Source organism: Chiroxiphia lanceolata, chromosome 24 (genome assembly GCF_009829145.1).
Source record: "Chiroxiphia lanceolata isolate bChiLan1 chromosome 24, bChiLan1.pri, whole genome shotgun sequence".
In the NCBI taxonomy this organism is placed as follows: domain Eukaryota; kingdom Metazoa; phylum Chordata; class Aves; order Passeriformes; family Pipridae; genus Chiroxiphia; species Chiroxiphia lanceolata.
In genome coordinates, this window is record NC_045660.1 from 6,224,986 (window position 1) to 6,247,083 (window position 22,098).

General features: G+C 46.4%; 1 protein-coding gene across 1 annotated transcript; it reads right to left on the reverse strand.

Annotated features, from left to right (window-relative positions):
• Nucleotides 1-10,143: 10,143 nt before the first annotated feature.
• Nucleotides 10,144-19,504, reverse strand: PSMB2 (proteasome 20S subunit beta 2). Its single transcript, XM_032710142.1, has 6 exons — nucleotides 19,366-19,504; nucleotides 17,864-17,986; nucleotides 17,395-17,465; nucleotides 12,923-13,085; nucleotides 11,265-11,314; nucleotides 10,144-10,381 (listed from the first exon to the last, which is right to left on the reverse strand). Exons 1-6 carry the CDS (start codon nucleotides 19,454-19,456, stop codon nucleotides 10,274-10,276), a joined length of 606 nt encoding a protein of 201 aa, XP_032566033.1. The 5' UTR covers nucleotides 19,457-19,504; the 3' UTR covers nucleotides 10,144-10,273.
• Between the last annotated feature and the right edge of the window lie 2,594 nt (nucleotides 19,505-22,098).

Genomic DNA, 22,098 nt, shown 5'->3' on the forward strand with positions numbered 1-22,098 from the left:
ATTGTATAGATTTAAGAGAGAATCCTCCAGTTTCATGGCTGGGGTTTGCCTGATGCCCCAAAGGGAGCTCAGGGAGTGACAGGAGCTGGAGTTCGTGTCCCAGAGTCCCCAGCCCTGGTGCTGAGCCAGCCGGCGCCGCTGGAGATGAGCAGTGAGATGATGTGTCTGCTGATGTTTCAGAACTACTCAGGGTAGTCAAATCCAAACCTGTCTGTGAAGACCTGCAGAAGGACCTCACGGTATCAGTGATAAATTAGAAGATAAAGGAACCCCACTAATCTGCAGGCAATGAAGCTCCAGGTCAGCTGCTGTTCCAGCCACCTCGTGCCCTCAGAGCTCAGAAATAAACCCGATGGGAATGGTTAAAAAAGGATTGACAGAGCAGAGAACAGACCCTGCTACAGGACACCTGTGTGTGCCCAGGGCCACTCTGTCCTGAGTCCAGCTGGTAAATCCAGGGGGATCTCAGGTGGGAACAGCTGCCATGGGAGGCAGGACCAAGGGTTAGAGCTGCAGGAGGAAGCACATCAGCAGTGTGTGACAGAGGTGTGGAAAACTGCCAGATAAAGGAACATAAACAGGGAAAGATGGTGCCAAAACAAGAGGCAGGACCCCATGGAATGGTCAGGAAGCAGCTCTGAACAAGTGAATCTTACCTGTCTCAGGTAAGAAGCTGCAATGTTCCACGGAAGGAGGTGTAAAAATGGCTTTTGACACAATGGAAGAGGGTGATTTTAGGGAGTCTCCCCTACACATCCATGGCTCCTCACAGCCAGAGGCTGGACAGCTGGAATGGGACCAAGCCAGGGCAGCAATCCCTATATTGGACCCTTCTCAGACTGGTACCTGTTGAGTTTCTCTGGAGATGCATAATAGGCTGATGGTAACAGAGGAAAACCCCAAACTGTCCCAAAAGGGCCCACGGGAGGTTTGAAACAAACCTCCCTCCTTTCAGAAAAGTGTGAAAGGAAACATTTCATGTCCTAATATAATTTGTGGGGATGGCTCAGCATCAGAAACTTGCATTTAAATATTCCCTTCAAAGCTTAGGGAGGCATTCAAACTGGGAATTGGATTGGTATGAGGTTTGTGAAAGCAAAGACCTAAATGACGGGCTCTGCAGGTCTGGTTTTGCTCTGGACCTTCCCAAAGGAAGAGCCAAGGAACAGGGAGGAGCCAGGGAGCAGAATGGAAAAACTACAGACACATCAGAGGCTTGTTTACACTTCAAAGCCAGTTTGGATAATTCAGGGTGTGAGCCAAAAGCACAAAAAACTATTCCTATTTAAAATTATTCCAAAGTAGGAGCGCCCTGTTCTGCATCAGCATAATCCACATTTAAATGGATTATGATAAAGGGGAGTAAGGTGCTTTTGTGCTACAATACAGGTTTCCCTACATGGGGTTATTTAGGATAACTATCCTGAAATAATTCCATTTGCAGACATCCTCTGGAGCACAGTATCAGAGCCGAGCAAGCGACGCCCCGACACAGGATGAAAGTGTTTGTGTGCACACTGTAATATACAGGCGTGAAATATCATTTCCTAATTTAATCACATTATGCAAACCTGGCTTGGTTGGGGCACTTTGAATATCAAGGAATTCTTAGACACAGCAGCGATGAGCAACACAGAGAATCAGGACCTGTCTCCAGTAATTACACACCACATCCATGGGGTTGGAAAATACCTCCCTCCTCGTTCCCCTCCTTGGGTACCTGCAAGTCTCTGGAATGTTTTATGAGGAACAGTCTGGTGCCCCACAGGCCAGGATGCCTCCAATGACCCGTGAGTGGGAGGAAGTTGGATGATCTGGATTCACTTGTTGATTCCACCACAGATGCTCAAGACCAGCAACGGACACGTCACGTTGGATCGACTTTCTAAAAGCACTGAAACTTCCCAAAATTTTGGACAGACTTCATTCCTGCAGGCCCACAGAGACACCCCAGAAGAGTCAGGGGTCGTGCCAGGCCAATTCTTGTCCCTGCTGGAGTTCCCTCCCAGCTCACTGTCAAATGAGGCCATTCCCTGACGTGCCCTCTGCCCTTCCATCCAAACAGATAAAAGGGAATTTTACACAATTCTGGGCTCAGCCCTGGTATAAATTCCCACACTGATTACAAATCTTATCGTGGGAAAATACGTAATATCGTGTCAAAGAGCAAAAATAGATCCAGGCTCATGGTTTCTACGCTTGTTATAGAACACACTGGAATTTCAATCCTAAAGGGAAATTGAAACAAAAAAAGATCTTTTTTGAATTAATTTTGAATGAGTGACAAATCCAGAGAAACCACATGCCAAGCCCTGACAAGTGAAAAGGAAAAAGAACATTATCAAAAACTCCTCAGTCTCTGAGAGTCAGTTGTCCCAAGGGCAAACTGGGGGGAACAAGGAGCTGTGGCTGTGCTGCATCATTAACGCCAGTGAGCAGAGGCTGTGCTGGAATTCCACATGGCTTTGGACACACTAAATAATTACCTCTAAGCAGGCACCTTAAAAGCAACGGGGTAATAACAGCTCTTGGTGTGAAACAACCCAATAAGCAGAGTTTGCTGACCTGTAGTTAATGCATTCCTTCATACAGGAGAGTCCATTAAATTCCCAGCTTTACATGCAGAATTCAGGGAGCCACATGGCCTCACAGGGGAAGGGAAGTTTTTCCTGTTACTGCAACTGAATCAAAACACCAAAACTGGAAACGTTTTCAAACGAGGCAGTATTTGTTATTTGTGAGGGTGACACAATGATCCCAAGATTGTTGGTTCAGACCTTGTGTTCCCTGTCCAGGCTGCACATGGAGCATGTGGAGCCTTCATTATCCCAACAGAGCTGGCAGAGAGGCTCTGAACCTGGCCATCACCTGGCACCTGGCCATGCTGAGCCAGAGGGTACCATTTTGGCCTTCCTGCCTCACCTTTATATGGTGAAGAACTCCCACTGCAGCCACCTGAGCATTGCCCCATTTCCAACAGGACACCACAAACAGCAATAATCATTCCAGACACTGAATATCCACCCAAGCTTTGTCCCCCTGATCGTGGTGCTGAACCACCCCAGAACCTTTCCAAGGCAGGAAAAATTATGGCAGTGCTATTCTGGGTGACTCCTTTGCATGGCTTTATCCTGACACCTTCAGATGCTTCTCAGTCGGTTATTTCCAGCAGAGAAAAGGCTGGAACGACACCCTGAAATCCAGAAGGATTTCCCGTCAGGAAGAACATTATTTTATTTCCAGTGATAAAAAGTTCTCTCCTTTAAGAATCCCTGTTCCACTTTGCTGCCTGCTGGTTCCATGTGGAAGCAAAGGGAGAAAGGCATTCCAGCAGGGAGGCAGGACACACGGGATGCAGGTGCTACTGAGGAGGAGGAGGAGGCTGCTGGAAAGGCCAGTTTGCTCGGTTTGGACCATGAAAACAGCCTTTCTTACACCCTCTTGGCAATGTGCTGCTGTTTTGCCTCTTAAATGGACCCTGGCACCACAAGGAATTGCTTCAGCCCAGGCCTCCCACTCCTGACCCATTTTCATTTCATTTCCTCTCCCCAGCCCTGTCATATGGCAGCAGCACATTATATATTATATATTATGGCTTTTGGAGTTTCCTGCTAATTTGGTCATCACAGGGAGCCTCCAGGAGCACTCAGTAATCACCACATGGGATCAGACCAGTCTTGTAGCACAGATAACTCTGACTTGGTCCTGTTCAGGCTCTCTCTGTGAGGAAGGCAGGGTTTGGCACAGCTCTCCAGGGCCAAAATGGGAACAGGCACATCCACAGCCCCACAAAGGACAGGCAGCCCCTCACCCCTCATCAGGGCACAGCCACGTGTGCACTGGGCAAAGAGGGGGGTCCCAGACAAAGTGTGAAGGTCCAGCTCTCCCCAGGAAAGTGAGCAAGGCAAAAGAGGTGGGGAAACCCTACAGGGCATCTTTCAGAACATCTGGCACACAGAGCACTTGGAGAATCTACACTCCAGGTCTTACCTGGTAAAGTAGAAAACTCAGACAAAAAGGTAAAAAAAATTAAGGAGTGTTCCTGTTTTAAAGTATTCTTAAAAAAAAAAAAAGTTGTCAGTGCCTTTGAACCTGCTCTGCCAAGGAGTAATTCAGCAAATCCTGCGAGGAAAAGTAGCTCTGTTCAGCTCAGCTCGGGGCAAAATGTTTTCCATTAATTCCTGTCTTAGTAGGGTTTTTCACAGCTTTTGAACATAAAGAACCTTTTGCTTCAGTTCTCTGCACATTTTGGAGCCAACATGGAAACCAAAACCAAAACTGTGTGGCTTCACAGCTCCTAAACACATCAGCAGGGGTCAACCTCAAATCCAGGAGACGGAGCTCACACAACCAGCATCCCCTGGCTCATCCCAGCACCATCAACACACACCTTGGAGTACCAGACATGTCCAGCAAAGCCCCAGTGTGATGCTCTGGGCAGGTTTCTCCTGTGCTTTGAGAGAACACTGTAAGAAATTAAATTAAAACCCTGTTTTGATTGGGTTTGTCTTGAAGGTGCTTGCTCAGAGCTACGTGAGTTTAAAACTGAAAAAAAAAAAAAAAGAGAGAGAAAGAAACAGGTTTGAACCTTATCACTTTAAAGCAGAGAAAATAAGGAATAAGTAAACCCTGGAAATCCTTTATCCCAAACTCAGCCATGCCCAGGAACAGACGTTTTAAAGATCCAAGAAACTGCTGTTCAAAAAAAGAAAGAAAAACCACAAAGCGAGCTGACATATTTTCCCAATTCCCATGTCAGAGTCTGGTTATGTACTTGAAACTTTCTGATTCCCATATAATCCAACTGGGGACATTTTAATTACACAGCATTTTCTGCTCAGCCCAGGCCCATAATGACACCCTTCAGCCCCAGCCCCACACACTGCAGACTTGTTGGGAAGGAGCAAATGAGTGTGTTATAATATCCCACATTCCAAACCAGCCATTGAAGACTTTTCCCCATTTTTTTTCCTTGGGCAAATTTTGCTGAGGAATCACAGACAGTGCTTTGAAAGCAGCATCATGTGGTGCTGGAGTTTTTCCTCCCCAGCAGAGCTGCTGATAAAACCCTGTGAGCATCCTCTCTGGGAGGACACAGCAGCAAATGTCCAGGGCAGCTTTGCAAGGGAGAATTGTATTATCCTAAAAAAAAGGGAAGATTTACTTCACCTCCCTGCGTGTCAGTGCGTGATGAACTGGGACAGGATGGATTCCAGCTGCTCTTCTTGGTTGTTTTGGTGAGTCCCAGCCTATCTTCCCTCGTGAAAACATGGATGATTAACCTGTTCCATGGCACAACTGTCCAACACTTGTGAAAAATCAACTGTGTGTCTTCTGAGGGAAAAAACAAACCTGGTACATCCCACCTGCCCCTGCTGGAGCAGGCACTGATCCTCTCTCCACCACACTGAGCTCTGTCACCACCAGATGAGCTCCAAGGAAGAGGCCAAACCAGTCTGGGAGGAGGTGGCAGAGTGCAAGATCAGTGCCCTCTGCTGAATCCACAAGCTGGGGAGACACACGAGAGCTCCCCAATAAACCAAAGCTCCAAGAGCAGGGAATGGCAACTGCTGCATTCCCAGAGCAACATTTAGCAAGAGGAGATGGAGCATCACTGAAGCCCACAGGGGTTTTGGTGGATATCCTGCAGCAGGATACTGTCAATAATCCCAAAAATAGTGACACAAAAAATGATGGAGCTTCCTCTGTCTACTGTAAAGTAACTCAGGGAGATCCACTGTTTTCACTTTTGGGCACAAACACTACAAATATTTGACAACATCAAGGAAACATCTACTAAGCCAAAGGTAATTTACCCAAATCAAAACACACTCAGGCAAGAAATCACTTCAGAGAATTCAGTGATTAGGTTGGCCCCACCTTGTAGTGCTGCCTTAGAGTTGATTTATAGATCAAAAATGATACTACACTTGCTGGCATCCAGATTTACCCACATTTTAGTTTTTTCTCTATAGACTTGATCAGCAGAATTTAATTTTTCACAAATTTTGCTAAGCTTTACTATTTAACACATGGAAAAAGACCATCCTGCCAGTTCTGAAACAGATCCTCTTAGACACCCTCTCCCTGTTCCCCAACAGCAAAGGGTTTTCTCTCTGCCTTCCACAGCTGTCTCGAGTTAGACTTACATGAATCAGCTTATTGGATAACGACCTAATTGCACATTAGCACAGAAACAAAACACTTAAACTGTCACTTTGCATTTTCAAGACAACTAACTTATTTTTTAACGTTGTCCTCAGCCAGCCAGGAGAACACAGAGATCCAAATCAATACAGTCAAGGGCATGGAAAACAGACAAGTTGTGTATTTTAATTCCACCATTTCCATTTTGCTGCTTTTTTTTTTTTAATCTGTTAAAACAACTGATGTCTGTTTAGTTTGATCAGTGAAAATTTCCTGCACTAAATTACTGTTGATGGCTGATAACAACACATGGAAACTCTGTAAGGTTAAACCTTTAAAGAATTAAAAATGGCTGGAAGGATAAACTTTACACAGGTAGGACAAATTCATTTTTCCTTAAATATAGAGGGAGTGCTTCTCAGGTAGCAAAGTCAGGTTTTCCTTCCTCAAATGGCAACTTGTTTCATACAAAAGGAATATTCTGTCCCTGCTTCAGATGGGAAAATGGACTCAACCAAATCCTATGAGCATAATTCCTAATGTCAGCCCTGGCATGGGCTGATGCCTCTTGCAGGAACTTACTGTCAAAACTAGAGACAAGAGCAAAGGAAAACACATCCTTGGGAGAGTTCAACCTGATCTCTCCCCTCTGCTCCCACATCTTGACTCCAAAAAGTGACAGTTCCACTTGGTGGCAAAGCTTCTGCCAGGGACTGATCCCCAGGAACAGTCACACTCAAAGGCTGCTAAGAACACTGTAGGATTGCTCCAAAGATGATTTATTTCTGTTTTGCTGGGTAGTCTCCACAATGGCTCACTAGTGTCTGCTGAAAGCACTCAGGTTTGCACAGAAAACCAGTCCCTGCCCAAGGCCACTCACCTGCCCGGGGCTGGAGCATCTCTGGGGTTGTTTAACAGAACAGGGGCTTGGATTTTTTGGAGAAGTCTTAGGGAAATGTAGGTAAATCTGCCTGGGGGCTCCTCCCCCACCAGTAACTCCCCATAAACATGAACACAGCAAGAAGGGAGACAGCTCTGCCTTCCAGCCATTGCAATTCTTAACTGATGTCAGTGCTTGGTGTCCCTCTCCATCCCACAGGGGGAAAAGCTGCATCACCCAAGAGGACTTTGAGTCACCAAATCATTCTTGGGCTGCAGAACTGTCCTGGCAGAGTCACAAACCCATCTGAGGACAATTCTGCCAGGCAGATGGGCACTGACAGCTCCTCTGGGTCAAAGCTTCTGCTCACAGGAAGGTCTACCCCAAAACACAGATTTTCCTCAGGGAAAGGTGTAATTAACAGCAAGAAAAAGCCCCGTGAGCGCTGCACCTACACTCACATTCTTCCTTCAGCAAAGCACTCCCAACCCAACATGGCCTAAGGCACAAAGGCTCTGTAAACTGATCCTGGAGCAAACTCCAAGCTCTGGAGAGATGAGCTGGTGATGATCTGCTCCTCAGGAAAAGGCCATCCTTAAACAGGAAACCTAACACGAGAAAAAGGGCCTTGTTAACTCTTTGGGCCCTGAGGCTTTGGGAGCAAAACATCTGGTCAGAATTACCAGCCCAGGCGAGGCAGAGCAGCTCACTGTGACCACAGTGCCCCAGGACCACGGGACCCTGGTTTGTAGCATTCATTTTTTATAATATGAACCACAAAAATTAGTACAAAGCAGTACTTTCTTGCAGTGCTCAATTCTTTCAGAGATCTCGTATGAAAGAGAGGCCTGTCACGATAAATTCAGAAGCATTTCAAAAGGAAAGGTGAATTCTTTCCAAGGGACTCCCGGATTCTAGGCAAAATATGACTTTGAAAAGCTTTAGGGTTAAGCTTGAAGCAGGTAAAAAGTTTTCTTCTCTTTTAGTAACATAAAATACTGATTTTTCAAACAGATTCTATATATCACTGTCAAAAAATTCATTTCTGAATTTAAACATCAGCACTGTAGACCTTTAAAAAATAAGTTACACAGCAAAATTATCACACCTTTGCTCAAAAAGTGTAAATTCCTGGAAAGTCCTCAAAAAAATCTGCTTTGTTAGAGTCCAATCTTATCATGGGCCAGTTCTTTTGTTCCTGGTTTGGAACCAAGGGCTGTATTTATTCATTCCTCGAGGTTGCTGCTCCATTGGCTTTGGATGCAACCCCTTGGATCTTCCCCTCCGTGGGGGATTCAGATCCTGGGCCGTGCCCTCGGGCAAAACATATGTTCCATTCCAACCTGAATCCAACCAGGGAATAATTCTTTTATGTTTATTAATCACCTGCATGCAAATAGGTGCCAGTAAAAACTGCAGGCAGATTCTCTGTGCCGGGCTCACACCATCCAAGGGCTCCACACCCCGGGCTGGGGTCGGGAACAGTGAATTCCTCCAATAAGGAGGCATCGCTGCTTTGATATGCAGTGACAAAAATATCACATCAGCTCAGCCCCTCTGCGATGACGAGCCTGAAAGGAGACAAGAAACCTGCAAAAACATTCAACATCAGTGGTAAAATAAATTAGAGATGCTGCATTAGGCCAAACAAGCACATTAATGCAGCAGGAAGGGGTGAGATCTCAGTCGCTGAATGACAACGCTCAGACTCTGCTCGTGCTAAATGTGACCTGCCAAGAGGAAATCATCAGCCTGGGAACTGCTGCGTGTAAGGTTTAAAAGGTTTTTAAGAGAAAAAGTGAATTTTAGCAAAATTTACTTCGTCTCAGATAAAAATTTCGGAGTTCTGTACCATTGTAGCCACTACAGCAAAACCAGAGGATAATTAAACTCTTTCTGGGAAGAATTAAACTACAAAGCCTGGTAGGACTTCGGGGGAGAATGAGATTTATGTAAGAGGCAGGGTGAGTTAAGGCACTGGAGCTGCAAATTTCTTCTGTGACATTAAGCAAGTCTCAGTCTCATGCAGTTTTCACCTGCATGAGGTGAAATTCCACAGGGCAGGAATGCTTGGTATTTAAGGCTGACAACTTTTGGGGGAAGAAACAAACATTTTCAAACACACTGCTGAGGCAAAACCAAAAATCTTTGACAAATAAAGAGGTGGGTCTGTCACTTATCACATCCAACTGAGAACTGTTATGCCATGACACAATCCTGCACACATCCATCCTTCTATTTCCAAGATTCTTCTTTCCAAGCTTACTCAAACATTAAATAAGCACCCAGAGCACTTTTAATGCCTGTTCAAGTAGGGAAGGAGTCACACCAAAAACTCACCTCAGAAGAATCACTTCTGGGCAGACCACAAGTATCAGCCACATGATAATTACCCGAGGCTGTTCCAGGAATGGGGGTTTCACAGGGAAGCAGCATCCAGAGCCTACATGACCAGGGATTATTCTCATGGAAACAAAGCTCTAACTGGTTCAGAGTAATTCAAATATTTATGAAAAGTGTTGCAGTTCAACTTCTCATCAAACTGCTTTCATGTACTTCTAAATGTATAGATAAAACAACTTAGAAAAATCACACAATTGATACATCAGTTTCTATTTAAAACACTATTTAAATTCTATTTAAAGTAGTTATGAACCCACCGTGCCAGCAGAAACCTCTTTCCCAGTAACCATGGCCAGGTGAGTTAAAAGTGCATTTTAAACTCCACTCTATGGGAAAAATCTTTGTTTCAATCTAATTCAAGTCAAAGAAAATTATATCCAAAGCAAATCAAGCCTTTGAAAACCTAATTATTACTTTGTAAAGTAAACAGTGGTAACACCTTTGGAAAAATAAAGCAGATGTGGTGTGTGATTAGCATGGAACACTTGTGTGGGGTTTGCTGAGCTTTAAGGATGAGGAGAGATGACAGCACAGTGCCATGTAGAAAATACAGTTTTCCCACAGAGAAGATCTGGGGAGCAGTAAAATCTCAGAAGAGGAAAGATAAATAACCTGAATGTGCCCCCAGGAACAGTAAATCAAGTTTCACCTTCACTGTGGAACAATTTACTTAAATCCTCTCAGGAAGGATGAGTGGAATAAACAGATAAAACTGGCTATATAAATGTCAAACTTTATTTGATCTCCCACTGCCCCACATGACTTGTGTGCTCCAAATGAATAGAAAAAAACAAACCCAAAAGTGAACAAAACAAGAAGGCTGCTGAAGAAAGATCTCAGGGGTTAGGACTCCAGTTTTGTGAGGGGTACATTGTCCACGTCGTGGATGCCCTCCTTGTCGATGAACCGGGCATTGAAGGAGGTCAGGTTCAGGATGAAACGTTTCTTGAGCTGTTCAGCAAAGACAAAGAGACAGAAGAGATGAGATTCACCCAAAGCTTAAATAAAAGAGGAGAAAATAATTTAAGAGATGTGCTGTTGCACCACAAAACTTCCATCCTGGTTCTAGTGACCTGAAATGTTTGGAACTAGGGTGGGTTCAGGAATGAATTAGGGTGAGTTTGTCCTCTGTTGTAAGACAATCCACATTAGACAAGCCCAGGCTAGAGATGCAAAATTCACAGCCTTAAATGTTAACATTAAGCAGGAAGACTAGAGTAGGCTACAATTTTGGGCACCAAGTACATTTATCACAAAGATACTTCAAACAGGACCTCTTTAGAGCATTTCTTCCTGATGTTTCCCCAGAGTTACATTTGATTCAATCTCTTAAAGACAAAGACTCTCTTCCTACAATAAAAGCCTTAGTGTCTGAAATATCTGGAGTCTTAGTTTATACTAATATTAGTCATGAACTTTAAGGTCAAGGTTTTACCTCAGGTATCACTTCAGAGGCTGGAAAAGAACTAGTGTACAATTCTAAGAGTGCTTAAGTGTAACACAAGTGACAGAAGGATGCTGCAGGATGTTCAGAAGAACCACCAGAGGAAAAGGTCTGTATCAATATTATGCTAAGCACGGAAGAAGCAGAAGTAAAGAAAAGCAATTAAGCTCCAAGTTTAGGTTGTGGAGGACGTGAACCGTGCAAAGGCAACACAAGTGCCCACAAATCCCTTCCCTCAGTAGCTCCTCCACATCTGGCCAATGTGCATTTATTAACCTTCTGGCAAAGGCAGAGAGAAACGTGACAAGGGGGAACAGGAAAGTCTCAGGGAATGAATGCAAACAAACATCCCTTTCTCAGGATCACCAGGGCCCGAGTTTGGCAACTCACCTCCACGAGGCATTTTTTCAAGAGCTCCATGGCTTCCTCACGTGTGATACCTGAAAGGGAAAACATCCACAGATTGATTTCATTAGAGGCCATCTCTCTCTCTCTCCGCCGAAACTTTATTAAATTTAAACAACTTTTCAGCTGAGCACCAAAACCTCTCTCCTTCCCAGCTCCCAGCAAACACTTTCCAGATGTCCCGAGGACGCCCCGCACCGCCGCGCTCCCACCGCAACAAGCCATTGAGAATCGATTTGTTCCAGGGAATGGGAAGCATGACGGAATTCTGCCTCCCATGGCCAGGGCCCGGGCTCTGCCTCCCTCTCCTCGAGTTTATTTCAGCCCCAAATCAGCTCCAGCTGCCCCCAGGCCGGCTGCGAGTCGGGGGCAGGAGGTGGAGATGGGTTTAGCACAACAACGTTCCTGCTGGGGACGAGCTCAGTAATGGGGAAGGCACGTGTGGGATGCTCCTGCTATTCAAACACTTTGGCATAAAATCCAGCACTCTGTAGGGATGACAAGCCATGGCAACCCACTGCAGGTCATTATTTTTTTCTGTTCCATGAGGAGTGGTGGAAATGGAGCAATAGAATTTTTAAGGGACACGACTGGAAAACAACCAAGGTCCGTGGATCTCTCAAAATTTGTTTCTACACTTTGTTCCAGATCTGCATCCACTGTTCAGGCAGAAATTCCATTTGAATAAAACTATCAGTTTACAGCTACATGTCTTGCAGGAGGTGGATGAAAGGATTTCTAATCTCAGAGCAGAGATATTAACTTAAACAGCACACAAGAGTGAAGTTGTTTTGTAGGTAGAGCCAAAGATGTCAGATTAACAATATTCCAAGCTTTGCAAATTTCCTCATCTGTACAGCGGGGATGGGGCCATGTTCATTCCTTGGCAGTGGGTTATGATTCTAAAATTAAAACTTTAGACAGGTACAAACATGTACAAGAATTACAATGAGCAGCTGCCACGTGCACAGAACTGCAAATCAGTCCAAAACCTCTCTGTTGCCCAGAGAAGCTGCCCCATCCCTGGAAGTGTCCAAGGACAGGTTGGACAGAGCTTGGAGCAACCTGGGAGAGTGGAAGGTGTCCCTGCCCACGGCAGGGAGTGGAACAAGATGAGCTTTAAGGCCCCTTCCAACCCAAACCATTCCCTATTCCATGATTAATCCACCACTTCAGAGTGCTGGAGACAATCTCACTGGGATTATCTTTTCACTTGAATGTTTTCAGTATATCACACACAAAGCCAACCCAAGATATGGAGCAATAGTATCTGGGACTGCCCTCTGCAGATTGATAATCTGGGAAAGTGGACATGTCAGAGCCAGCAGACAAGCAGGAAGGCAATGTTATCAAACTGTTATTTATTAAAAGCAGACTACCAGCAGCTAATGGTCCAGGAACTGAAACTTCCTTCACTTCAGTCTAAGTCGCAATCAGGAAAAAAAATTCAGGAGTTGCCTAGTTTCACATTACCATTCCAGCAAGGCAACACTTAAAGCTCCCTTTATCCAACAAAAAGTCAAGTTCCAATCTCTAGCACCACAGCAATCACACCTGATTTGGCAAATGTCAGTCTCACCGATCGATAAATTAAAAGACCTAAACTGAAACAGGAGAATTTTCCTGTCCCTGACTCCACTTACTTGGCTTGTAATAGCGGTCGAGGATGCTGAGGGTGAGGAATGCTCCATATCCATGTGCTGCAAAGGGAGCCTCAGCCAGGGCTGCCAGGTAATCCATGAAGTACAGGGCAGGGCCCTCGTGGTCGTCGTAGCCAGCCAGGAGCAGGTTCACGTGGTAGGGGGTCTGCAAACACAGGGGATGTTTTACACCACAGCACTGACACCTCAGCCTTGGGATCCCAGCTCCCCGTGGCACCTGGAGAACAGCAGCACTGCTGCTGCCACAATTCCTCACCATAACATGCTGCACCAGCCCTGCCTGCAGCACATCGTGGGTCTCAACCTAAAAACCATCAGGTGTCCTGGTAACACACACTGCACGAGCAAATAAACACATAAAACTGATTCTCCCAAAAACCAGCGTGTTTGGGGTTTTTTTACAGCTTTCACAGCACACTCCAACTCGAATGTGGTTTTCACACCAGATTCTTTCATCTCAGCGTAAAACATAAAGCATTTTACTGTCGACACGTGAGCACAACATGGACATTTTGCAGTTTCTAAGAACTCTTTGTTCCTCTAACCTGCTCTCTGCTCCTTTCCCAGTCCCCTCCCGGTGACCAGGGCCCGTTCCAGTGCCCATAAAAGCTCCCACACAGTGCACACAGTTACACACAGGGTCCTGTTCACTGGCAATTTGATTTTTTTATTGCATGTACCAAGTTTAATCTTTGGCAGCTTCCTCCATGTCCTGGGTTTAGTGTTCCACCATCATGAATAAATCAAACATCCCCTCTTCTCCCACATCTCCTTCCAAGATCTGTACTTTGTAAGACCTTGAAACACACGTGCACTGTATTATTTTTAAATGTAGGCTCAGAAAAAAATTTGGGAATTGTATGTATTTTTAAAAGCAGCTCTTATACAGTTCCAGTATTTTCATATCTACATAATGTTTCTCATTAAATTAATTGTCCTAACAGGATATCTCTAAACTGCTGGAAAGCCTGGATCAACAAAGCAACAAAATAAGAAAAAAATGATGATGCAACCAACAGATTAAAAAAGCAAACAGAATTTTACCCTAAAGCCAAAACATTAACTGTATCACAGGAAAAAGTTCATTTTGATACTAAGTACAGTGAATTTCCACACACACAAAAAAATAAATCACAGGACACTGTATTTTTACTTTCAGACAGTAAGAAAGAATAAAGCAGGTTTCAGTTACATATCAAACATCACTGTAAATGGTGTGATTTAATCTTCAAAGCATCCAAGAATATTTGGAAAGAAGTTACCACGCAGCTGTATTCGTTTAATTAGGCTGTATTTCATCATTTATTTATTCTGAAACATCACACAAGTTGATATTTAAGAGCCATGACACAAGATCACTCAAATTATTGTGTGACTTGGAATTACCAACATTGGCATATGCGAGATACTCAACCATAAATAAATGGTGTTATACACACTTAAACCCATCTGTAAACTGATTTTCAGTTGTAAGTTCTCCTGCTAATGGTCTCTGAGACTTCTTAAAACTCCAATGTAAATAATTATCCCCCATGCCTTATTACTGAAGAAAAGCAGGATTTAAACATTAGAAAATCTACATAATCTATTTACTACTCCCATGATTGTAAATGAAACTTGCAGCGTAACACCTCGATGATGGGACTGGAATTTCTTGTACATCCCATTCCTTTAGTCCATCCTGAAGGCAAGCCTTCCTTGGCTTCTGTGACTCAATCCATGCCAACAGTTCTGAACTCTTTACAAGACTGGTGTGGTTAAAGGGCCACCAAATGAGTGATGACTGACACTCCAGAGTTCTTTATCCCAAACTCCCCTTCCTACACAGACACATTTCCCAGCCTGAGTAGCTTTGCACTTGAGCTGTTTGATTTAAAATAACGACAGCAATTAGGAAATGTGTGAAATTCTTCAGAATTTGCAGCTGAAGAGCAGAGCTGTGCTAAACAGCCCGGCCCCAGCTCGGGAGGGTGGTGGTGACACAGCCCTGTGACATCTGGTGGAAGCCAAAGTCACAGTGAGGGGGGAAAGGTGGGAGCCAGGAAGTTTCCTGCCAAGTGTGGACACAGGGAGAGGGGCTGACAGGCTGCCTTTGGACTCCAGCCAGACCCTGTCACCTATAATTAAACAGCATCACAACTAGAGACTGAACTTCACCACCTTTGGAGGGACAGGGGGTTGTTTTTCCTACTCCCCACACACAACCTCAGCAGTGAGTTAAATGGACTAAACCTGGCACCTGGTGAACCAAGAGAGGTGCTGGAGTAGGGAACAACAGAATCATGGAATGGGTTGGGTTGGGTTGGAAGGGACTTCATCTAATCCTGCTCTCCTTCAGCTTCAGGCCATTCCCCCTTGTCCTGTCACCACACACTGCAGCACCACTCACCTCCAGCAAGAGTCTAATGCCTGAGAAAGTCCTGTTGCAATTTAACCTTTCCCCTTCACACACCTTCAGGCCTCTGTAACAGCTTCACATGGTGAGTGCCAATACAGCAAGAAACTACATTTTCCCCACCAAACTTTCTACTTCTCAACTATTTTCCTACTCCTGACAGGAGGCACTGGCATGTTTTACCTTCTGATTTTTTAATTTCTAATTTTTTCCATCCACATGATTACACCAGTGGCCTCCAGGAATCCCATATGCAATTCAAATAGACACTGAGCACTGGTGTTAATCCCTCTGGTATCCCACGTAGGATGACGGAAATGTAACAAAATTCACAGGAAAAAAACCCAACAAAACAAATTCTGACGGCAAGGCTTGTATTAACAAATTCTAAATCCCACAAACAAGTCATTAAGTGCTCTGGTTGGAGAGAAAGGGTTCTCCCTGCAGTGTGGGGAGCAGTGTAGTGTGACAGCAGTGTCAGGAGCTCCGTGCCCCGGGGCGCTGCCATCTGCACCAGAGCAGCGTTTTGTCTCCGGTAAATAAACACATCTGCCTCTGCCAGTGTCCTCCCCACTGTGCTGCCCATCTGGAGCAGGTGAGCTGGAAGACAGGAGTGGGCTTGGGAAGGAGGGGAGCCACGGGGAGGATCAGGCCTCGAGGGATGTGGCACAGAGGAAGACAACGGTGCCACATCGATCCTGATGGGCAAGCCCACCAAAACGCCTGTTAAAGGTACTTTAAATCATAAGTAAGAAATAGCTGCCCCTGTCTAAGTGGGCCAGGACACTCAGTCTCATCTGTGCAGGTCAGATGTCCCTGAGATGAGCCACCAGCACCAGGCAGCCCCCAGGGCCAGGCCCCAAGCATTACTGCTTCCCATCAGCCCCAAAAACTGCCCAGAGGTGCACAAAACACACACAGACCTTCCAAATCCCACCTGAACACCAGCCAAAGCAAACAGCATCACTGTCAGCCACCAGCTACCAGCCGTGGAGTTGGCTGAAGCCATTTAAACCAGACGAGTCGTGTGGAATCACATCTGAGCTGGAAGGGACCCACCAGGAAAAGTTGTGACCTGCAGCTGTGATCCACGTCAGAAAGGAGAACAGTGATCTCTGGCTGCTCCTGGGGATGAGTTCTTGGAGAACTCTCACTCCACACACGTATAGTTCTCAACAATACAGCTCTGAGGTTAACACTGGTCTTTATTTGCTACTGTAAAACCTCATTTCAGGCCTGAGCAGTGCATTGCTAGAATGCAACACAGTTCATCCCACGCTCTGTCCCTGACAGAGTTGATCAACTTCATTCTCAACATCCTCTTTCTTCCTGTTTTCTCTCATATAACACATTAACATTCTTCTCAATGAAATGCTTCCTGTTAAAAGTACATTTGCCCCTTCACACCATCTTTTCACACTTTGAATAAAATCACCACGAGAGACATCAGTAATTGCAGTTCAGTAACTTGAAAACACAGCTCCAACTTGGATTTGATATTTACTGAAAGCTTCATGCTGCTGTTTACAAAAGGCACTTGTTTTGCTAAGTACATCAAACAGCTTTGCTCTACGAAATCACTTCCCAAGAAGATTAAAGGGATTTGGTGCATTTGCATGAAAAACCCCCAATCTTATCGAGGGGTTTAATTCACTTCACGTCTGCAGCGAGTGACAAAGTGTTTATTGGGCCCAAGGCTGGAATTTTAAGTCTGCAGTTGTATCAGTTATTGATAAGTGATAAGTTTTTTAAGTAAGCAAATAAAGTTATGTTTTACTAAGACATCCCTTCAGCAACGTGAAATCACAGAACCACTGAGGTTGGAGAAGCCCTCCAAGGTCGTCAAGTCCATCCTGTGCCCCATCCCCACCTTGTCCCCCAGCCCAGAGCACTGAGTGCCACATCCAGCCCTTCCTTGGACACTTCCAGGGCTGGGGACTCCAAACCTCCCTGAGCAGCCCCTTCCAAATTCACCAGCACAGACAGCAGCTCCCACCTTCCTCAGACTCCACTCCTTGAGGATGGACACGTCCCCTGTGGGATGCCCCTGAGCACTCACCCGACTGCGCAGATAGTCCGCCAGGTTCCGCCGGGTGAAGTTTGCAGCTGCCTTGGGAGACAGTTCATAACCTGGGGAGAAAGGGCAGCACTTAGTGGAGAACAGCACAAACCCACGCTCAGGCTTCACCTCCCGCCTTCCCACTCCTGTTCTGAACTAAAGGGATGTTCCTTAGCGAGACAACGTCGTGTCCTTTCTCCAATTTTCATTTCTTCTGAAAGCTACAAGCACAGAAAGGACCCTCAGAATCTGAGGAGCTCATATCTGTACAGACCATGGCAATATACATGGCTACAAAAACCTGAAATATTAAGGACATGTAGCTTGAACTTTTTTGTCCAATATATCAGAAGAAGTGGTAACAGTTGGCATGCAATGGACACAGAAACCCAGTCCTTTCCACCAACATTCACCTGGAAACCACCCCAGCTCTGCTCCCAACCTCCAGTACCTGTCCTGCTCCACTCACCATTTCTCATTTTGTAGAGCTGAACATTTTTCTGGATGTATTCTGCAAACTGCACCGTGTCTCCAGCCTCCCCCACACACAGCAGCAAGATCTTTTCACTCATCTTGAACATTTTGTCATGGTCTAGGCAGAGAGAAACAACACTGAGAGCTGTGGTCATAGGAATAAATTATTTTGCCAATATCCTGACACACCAGGATTTTTTAGAAGCAAGAAAGAGGCTTGGATAAGTGCACCATGACCTGGAACACCACCAAAAAAAGTCTTCCTGAGCAAACCTTGACATTCAGCTTCTCACAGCTGGTGGCACAAAACACAAGAGTTGTCAAACACAGCATCAAGAGAACCAAAGCTCTTCAGAAACCTTTCAGAAATATACAGTATTTCCCACATTAGAAACAAGGTAGGAAAGACTAAAGCTTCACACAGAATATTGTGTTCCAAGTGTAACATTTTGCTTCCCGGGATCAGGAATAAGAATTTTGCTCAGTGACTATTCAACTTTATCCAAATATCCTGCAACAGAAGCAAATCATTTAATATAGAGCTGCAATACCAACACATTGAGCAAGAGCAATCTTGGGAAATTCAGAAGCAAATTCCTTGTCAAATGACTCCCTTCCCCTGAGATCCAGCAGTCTCAAAAATTAGAAGTTTACGTGACTGAGACTTTTCCAGACATTCTTTTTACTTGTCATTTTATGTGCCAGGGCCTCACCACCATCACAGGGAACAATTTCTTCCTAATCTCTGAACTAACCCTGCCCTCTGGCAGTGTGAAGCCATTCCCCGTTGTCCTGCCACTCCAGGCCCTTGTAAATAGTCTCTCTCCATCTTTCCTGTAGCTCCCTTCAGGTACTGGAAGGGCCAATTAGGTCACCCCAAAGCTCCTCTTCTCCAGGCTGAAATTAATTTACTAATTAAAGCAATTGCCAGTAAACACCAATATTCTAAATAATTATGTGAAATTTATGGGGTTATGCCCCTAACCCTCCCCTCTGAGGGCAAACTAAGTCCTGCATTCTAAATATATTTTCCTTAGTGAAAAAAAAAACTATTTGGCAAGCCAACACTTAGCTGGACAGGGAGGTTAAAGCTGAGAACCCAACACAGTGTTTATTATATATAATAATATAGAACAACTTATATATAATAATATATATACAACACAGTTATAGTGGTTGAGGACTGGGAGCTTTACAAGCGGCCCTTTGAGCCCCGGGCTCAGGAGTGGGATCTTCAGAGCGGCCCTTCGAGCCGCGGGCTGGCTCCGAGCGCCAGAGGCCGCCTGGCATCTCCTACAGCGACCAAACCCCACCTGGAGCCCCCGGCATTGCTTCCCCGCACCTTTACCTGTGCAAAAACCTCCCCCGGGGCCCAGCGAGGCCTCGGAGCGCCCCAACCCCGCCCGGCGCGGGCACGGCCGGGGACACCGCACCGGGACACCCCTGGGCGGGGCTGAGTCACAGGGGCAACCCCCTCTCGCCCCTCTCATATCTCACCGTGTTTCATCTGCACGATGCTGGAGGCGGCCACGGTGTCGGCGGCCACCAGGACGTAGTCGGGGCCGCGGATGCCGATCAGGTACTCCATGGCGGTGACACAGCGGCTCCGCTGCCGGCGCGCCTTGATGACGTCACGGCGCCGGGGCCGAGGGGCGGGGCGGGGCGGGGGGGAGCGGCCCCGCGGAGTCGCGGCGTGGGCACGGGGGGGGCGCGGGGTCGGGTCGGTGTTTGGGCTGGAAAAGACCTCCGAGGCCTCCAGTCCGAGCTGTGACACACCCCCACCTTGTCCCCCAGCCCAGAGCACTCAGTGCCACCTCCAGCCGTTCCTTGGGCACCTCCAGGGGTGGGGACTCCACCACCTCCCTGGGCAGCCCCTGCTAACACCTGACCGCCCTTTCCATGGAGAAATTCCTCCTGATGTCCAACCTGACCCTCCCCTGGCACAGCTGGAGGCCGTTCCCTCTCCTCCTGTCCCTTGTTCCCTGGGAGCAGAGCCCGACCCCCCCCGGCTCCCCCCTCCTGTCAGGGGGTTGCAGAGCCAGAAGGTCCCCCCTGAGCCTCCTTTTCTCCAGGCTGAGCCCCCCCAGCTCCCTCAGCTGCTCCTGCTGCTCCAGCCCCTTCCCCAGCTCCGTTCCCTCCTCTGGAACACTCTCTTCCATGTGTCTTTCTCTGGACACGCTCCAGCCCCTCAATGTCCTTCTTGTCATGAGGGCTCCAAAACCGAGCCCAGGATTCCACGTTCAGCCTCACCAGTGCCCAGCACATGGGCATGGTCAGTGTACTTCTGTTTGTGTCCCAAACACCACCCCAAGCTGCATCCCCCACAGCCAAAGGGGCTAGCCCAATCCTGGTTCACCTATTGCGACAATATAGGATTTTCTTCCCAGAGCTGCAGGTGTCCCTGTGGATTCTCCTGCCAGCTGGTGGCTTCAGAGCTCATCCATGAGACCATGGGTGGCATCTGTGGTTCATCACCTGGCTGGACATGGGTTCTGGCTAAGCAGCCAAAACAGCACTGCTAAGCAGCAAATGTTCTCTATTATTTCTTTCCCCTCCCAGTCTCAATCTACTTGAATTTCTCAGGGGAACAAGTGCCTTCTCTGCAGCATAGAAATCCTGGAATGGTTTGGGTTGGAAGGGACTTTAAAGATTATCTAATTCCAACCTCCTGCCATGGGCACCTTCCACTAGACCAGGTTTCTCCAAGCCCCATCCAACCTGTCCTTGAACACTTCCACCCAGAAACTTCCATGTGTGGCTGTAATGTGGATAATTAATAACAAATACAACAGAACAACCCCTGGAATTGCCTGGACATTGTCTCACTGGAGGCAACTCCAACTGGCCCTTGGTTTATGGATTAGGCCCTGCCCCTGCCTGAGCCCCATCATGATCCTGTGATTCTATGATTCTGTGATTAACACGTTCTGAGGCAGCCCCAGGAGAGAAAACTTGGGGTGCTCCAGCACATGGCAAATGCCCAGCTGCACCTACACCCAAAAAACCTCTCTGTCATGGAGAGAACTGGGCATAACCTTTGTGTGGTTTAAAAAATACTAAACATGCCAAAAAGCAACAGCAGATTGTCTCCAGGAAAGGGTATAAATGTGTGCAAGCAGCAAATTCACCATTTTGACTGTTTTCCAATTGCCTGTAGCAACACTTGTTCAGTCGAGTGCTGCGTGTGTAAATCAAACCAGGAGGTTTTCTTTTTCCGGAGGATTTTCTGTGTCGATCCAACCTGAAGTTTTACACACATTTTCCCCCTGTAGATTTCCATGCTTGTTCCACGTGTACAACCAGCCCTTCTCATTCAGTGGTTATTTTTTGAGACCTTTTTAAGGGAAAGGTTAACGAAAAATCCACAGCTACCATCCCTGTTGATTTTTGATGGGCCCTGGGGTACAATTAATTGTGAAGGTTGTTATTGAATTTTCTTGGCAGATTGGATTTCCCTGTTTAGGAACACACGTGCAAGCCAGTGCACACCCACCTACCTCTTCCTGGGGTGCAGGTGCTCCTGACACTAGTCTATGAACGTAGCAGGACAGCTCTGCCTAGCAGGAATCAGAGAATATTTTCCACCATTAAAGGGAAGTTGTCCAGGCTGCAGCATATCTTAAACTTATATGTACCTTTGCCTGTTTTATTTTCAAGACTGACACTGCAGTTGGGTGTATTTGTACATGTGTTTGCTCCACAGCCTCCGTGGGGACATTCCAAAACCAAAAGCTGTGAGTAGCACAGGGATGCACTGAGCTCCTCTCCACTGCTGTAGTGTGCCTTTGGGATCACCAACCCTGGAATGAACCCTGCAAAGCTTACATGGGGCTTTGCTCTTAATCTCCCTGTCTGGGCTCCACAGAGCCCCTGGAGCTGACTTTCTGTGGGCCTAGACATGGTATCTTTAAACAGATTCCCCTTAGGGATGGGCAGGGACAAGCCTTACCTTGTTCCTCCTGTGCCCAGGCTGTGGGCAACCCTGGTGCCAATCTGGCTCTGTCCTCCCCACCATGATGCCTCAGGGTCTCCAGAGAGCAACTCTTGCCAAAGTTTCAGCAAGCAGAGTTACAGAGTCTTCCTTTCACACATTTGTTTTGACAGATGGGTGTTAGACACTACCTGGATGGGGTGTTTGTCCATGGGATTTAAATCCTGAGCCTGGCTCTCCCGGGATGCAGAGCAGGCTGTCAGCACCCCCCTGCAGCGCTGGCTTTCAGGGGCACAGAG

Coding starts and splice junctions, on each gene's coding strand:
- PSMB2 (XM_032710142.1), bottom strand. CDS start 19,456: ATGGAGTACCTGATCGGCATCCGCGGCCCCGACTACGTCCTGGTGGCC. Junction 13,086..17,394: donor CGGACTATCTGCGCAGTCGG/GTGAGTGCTCAG, acceptor CTGTGTTTGCAG/ACCCCCTACCACGTGAACCT. Junction 11,315..12,922: donor CGACCGCTATTACAAGCCAA/GTAAGTGGAGTC, acceptor TTTCCCTTTCAG/GTATCACACGTGAGGAAGCC.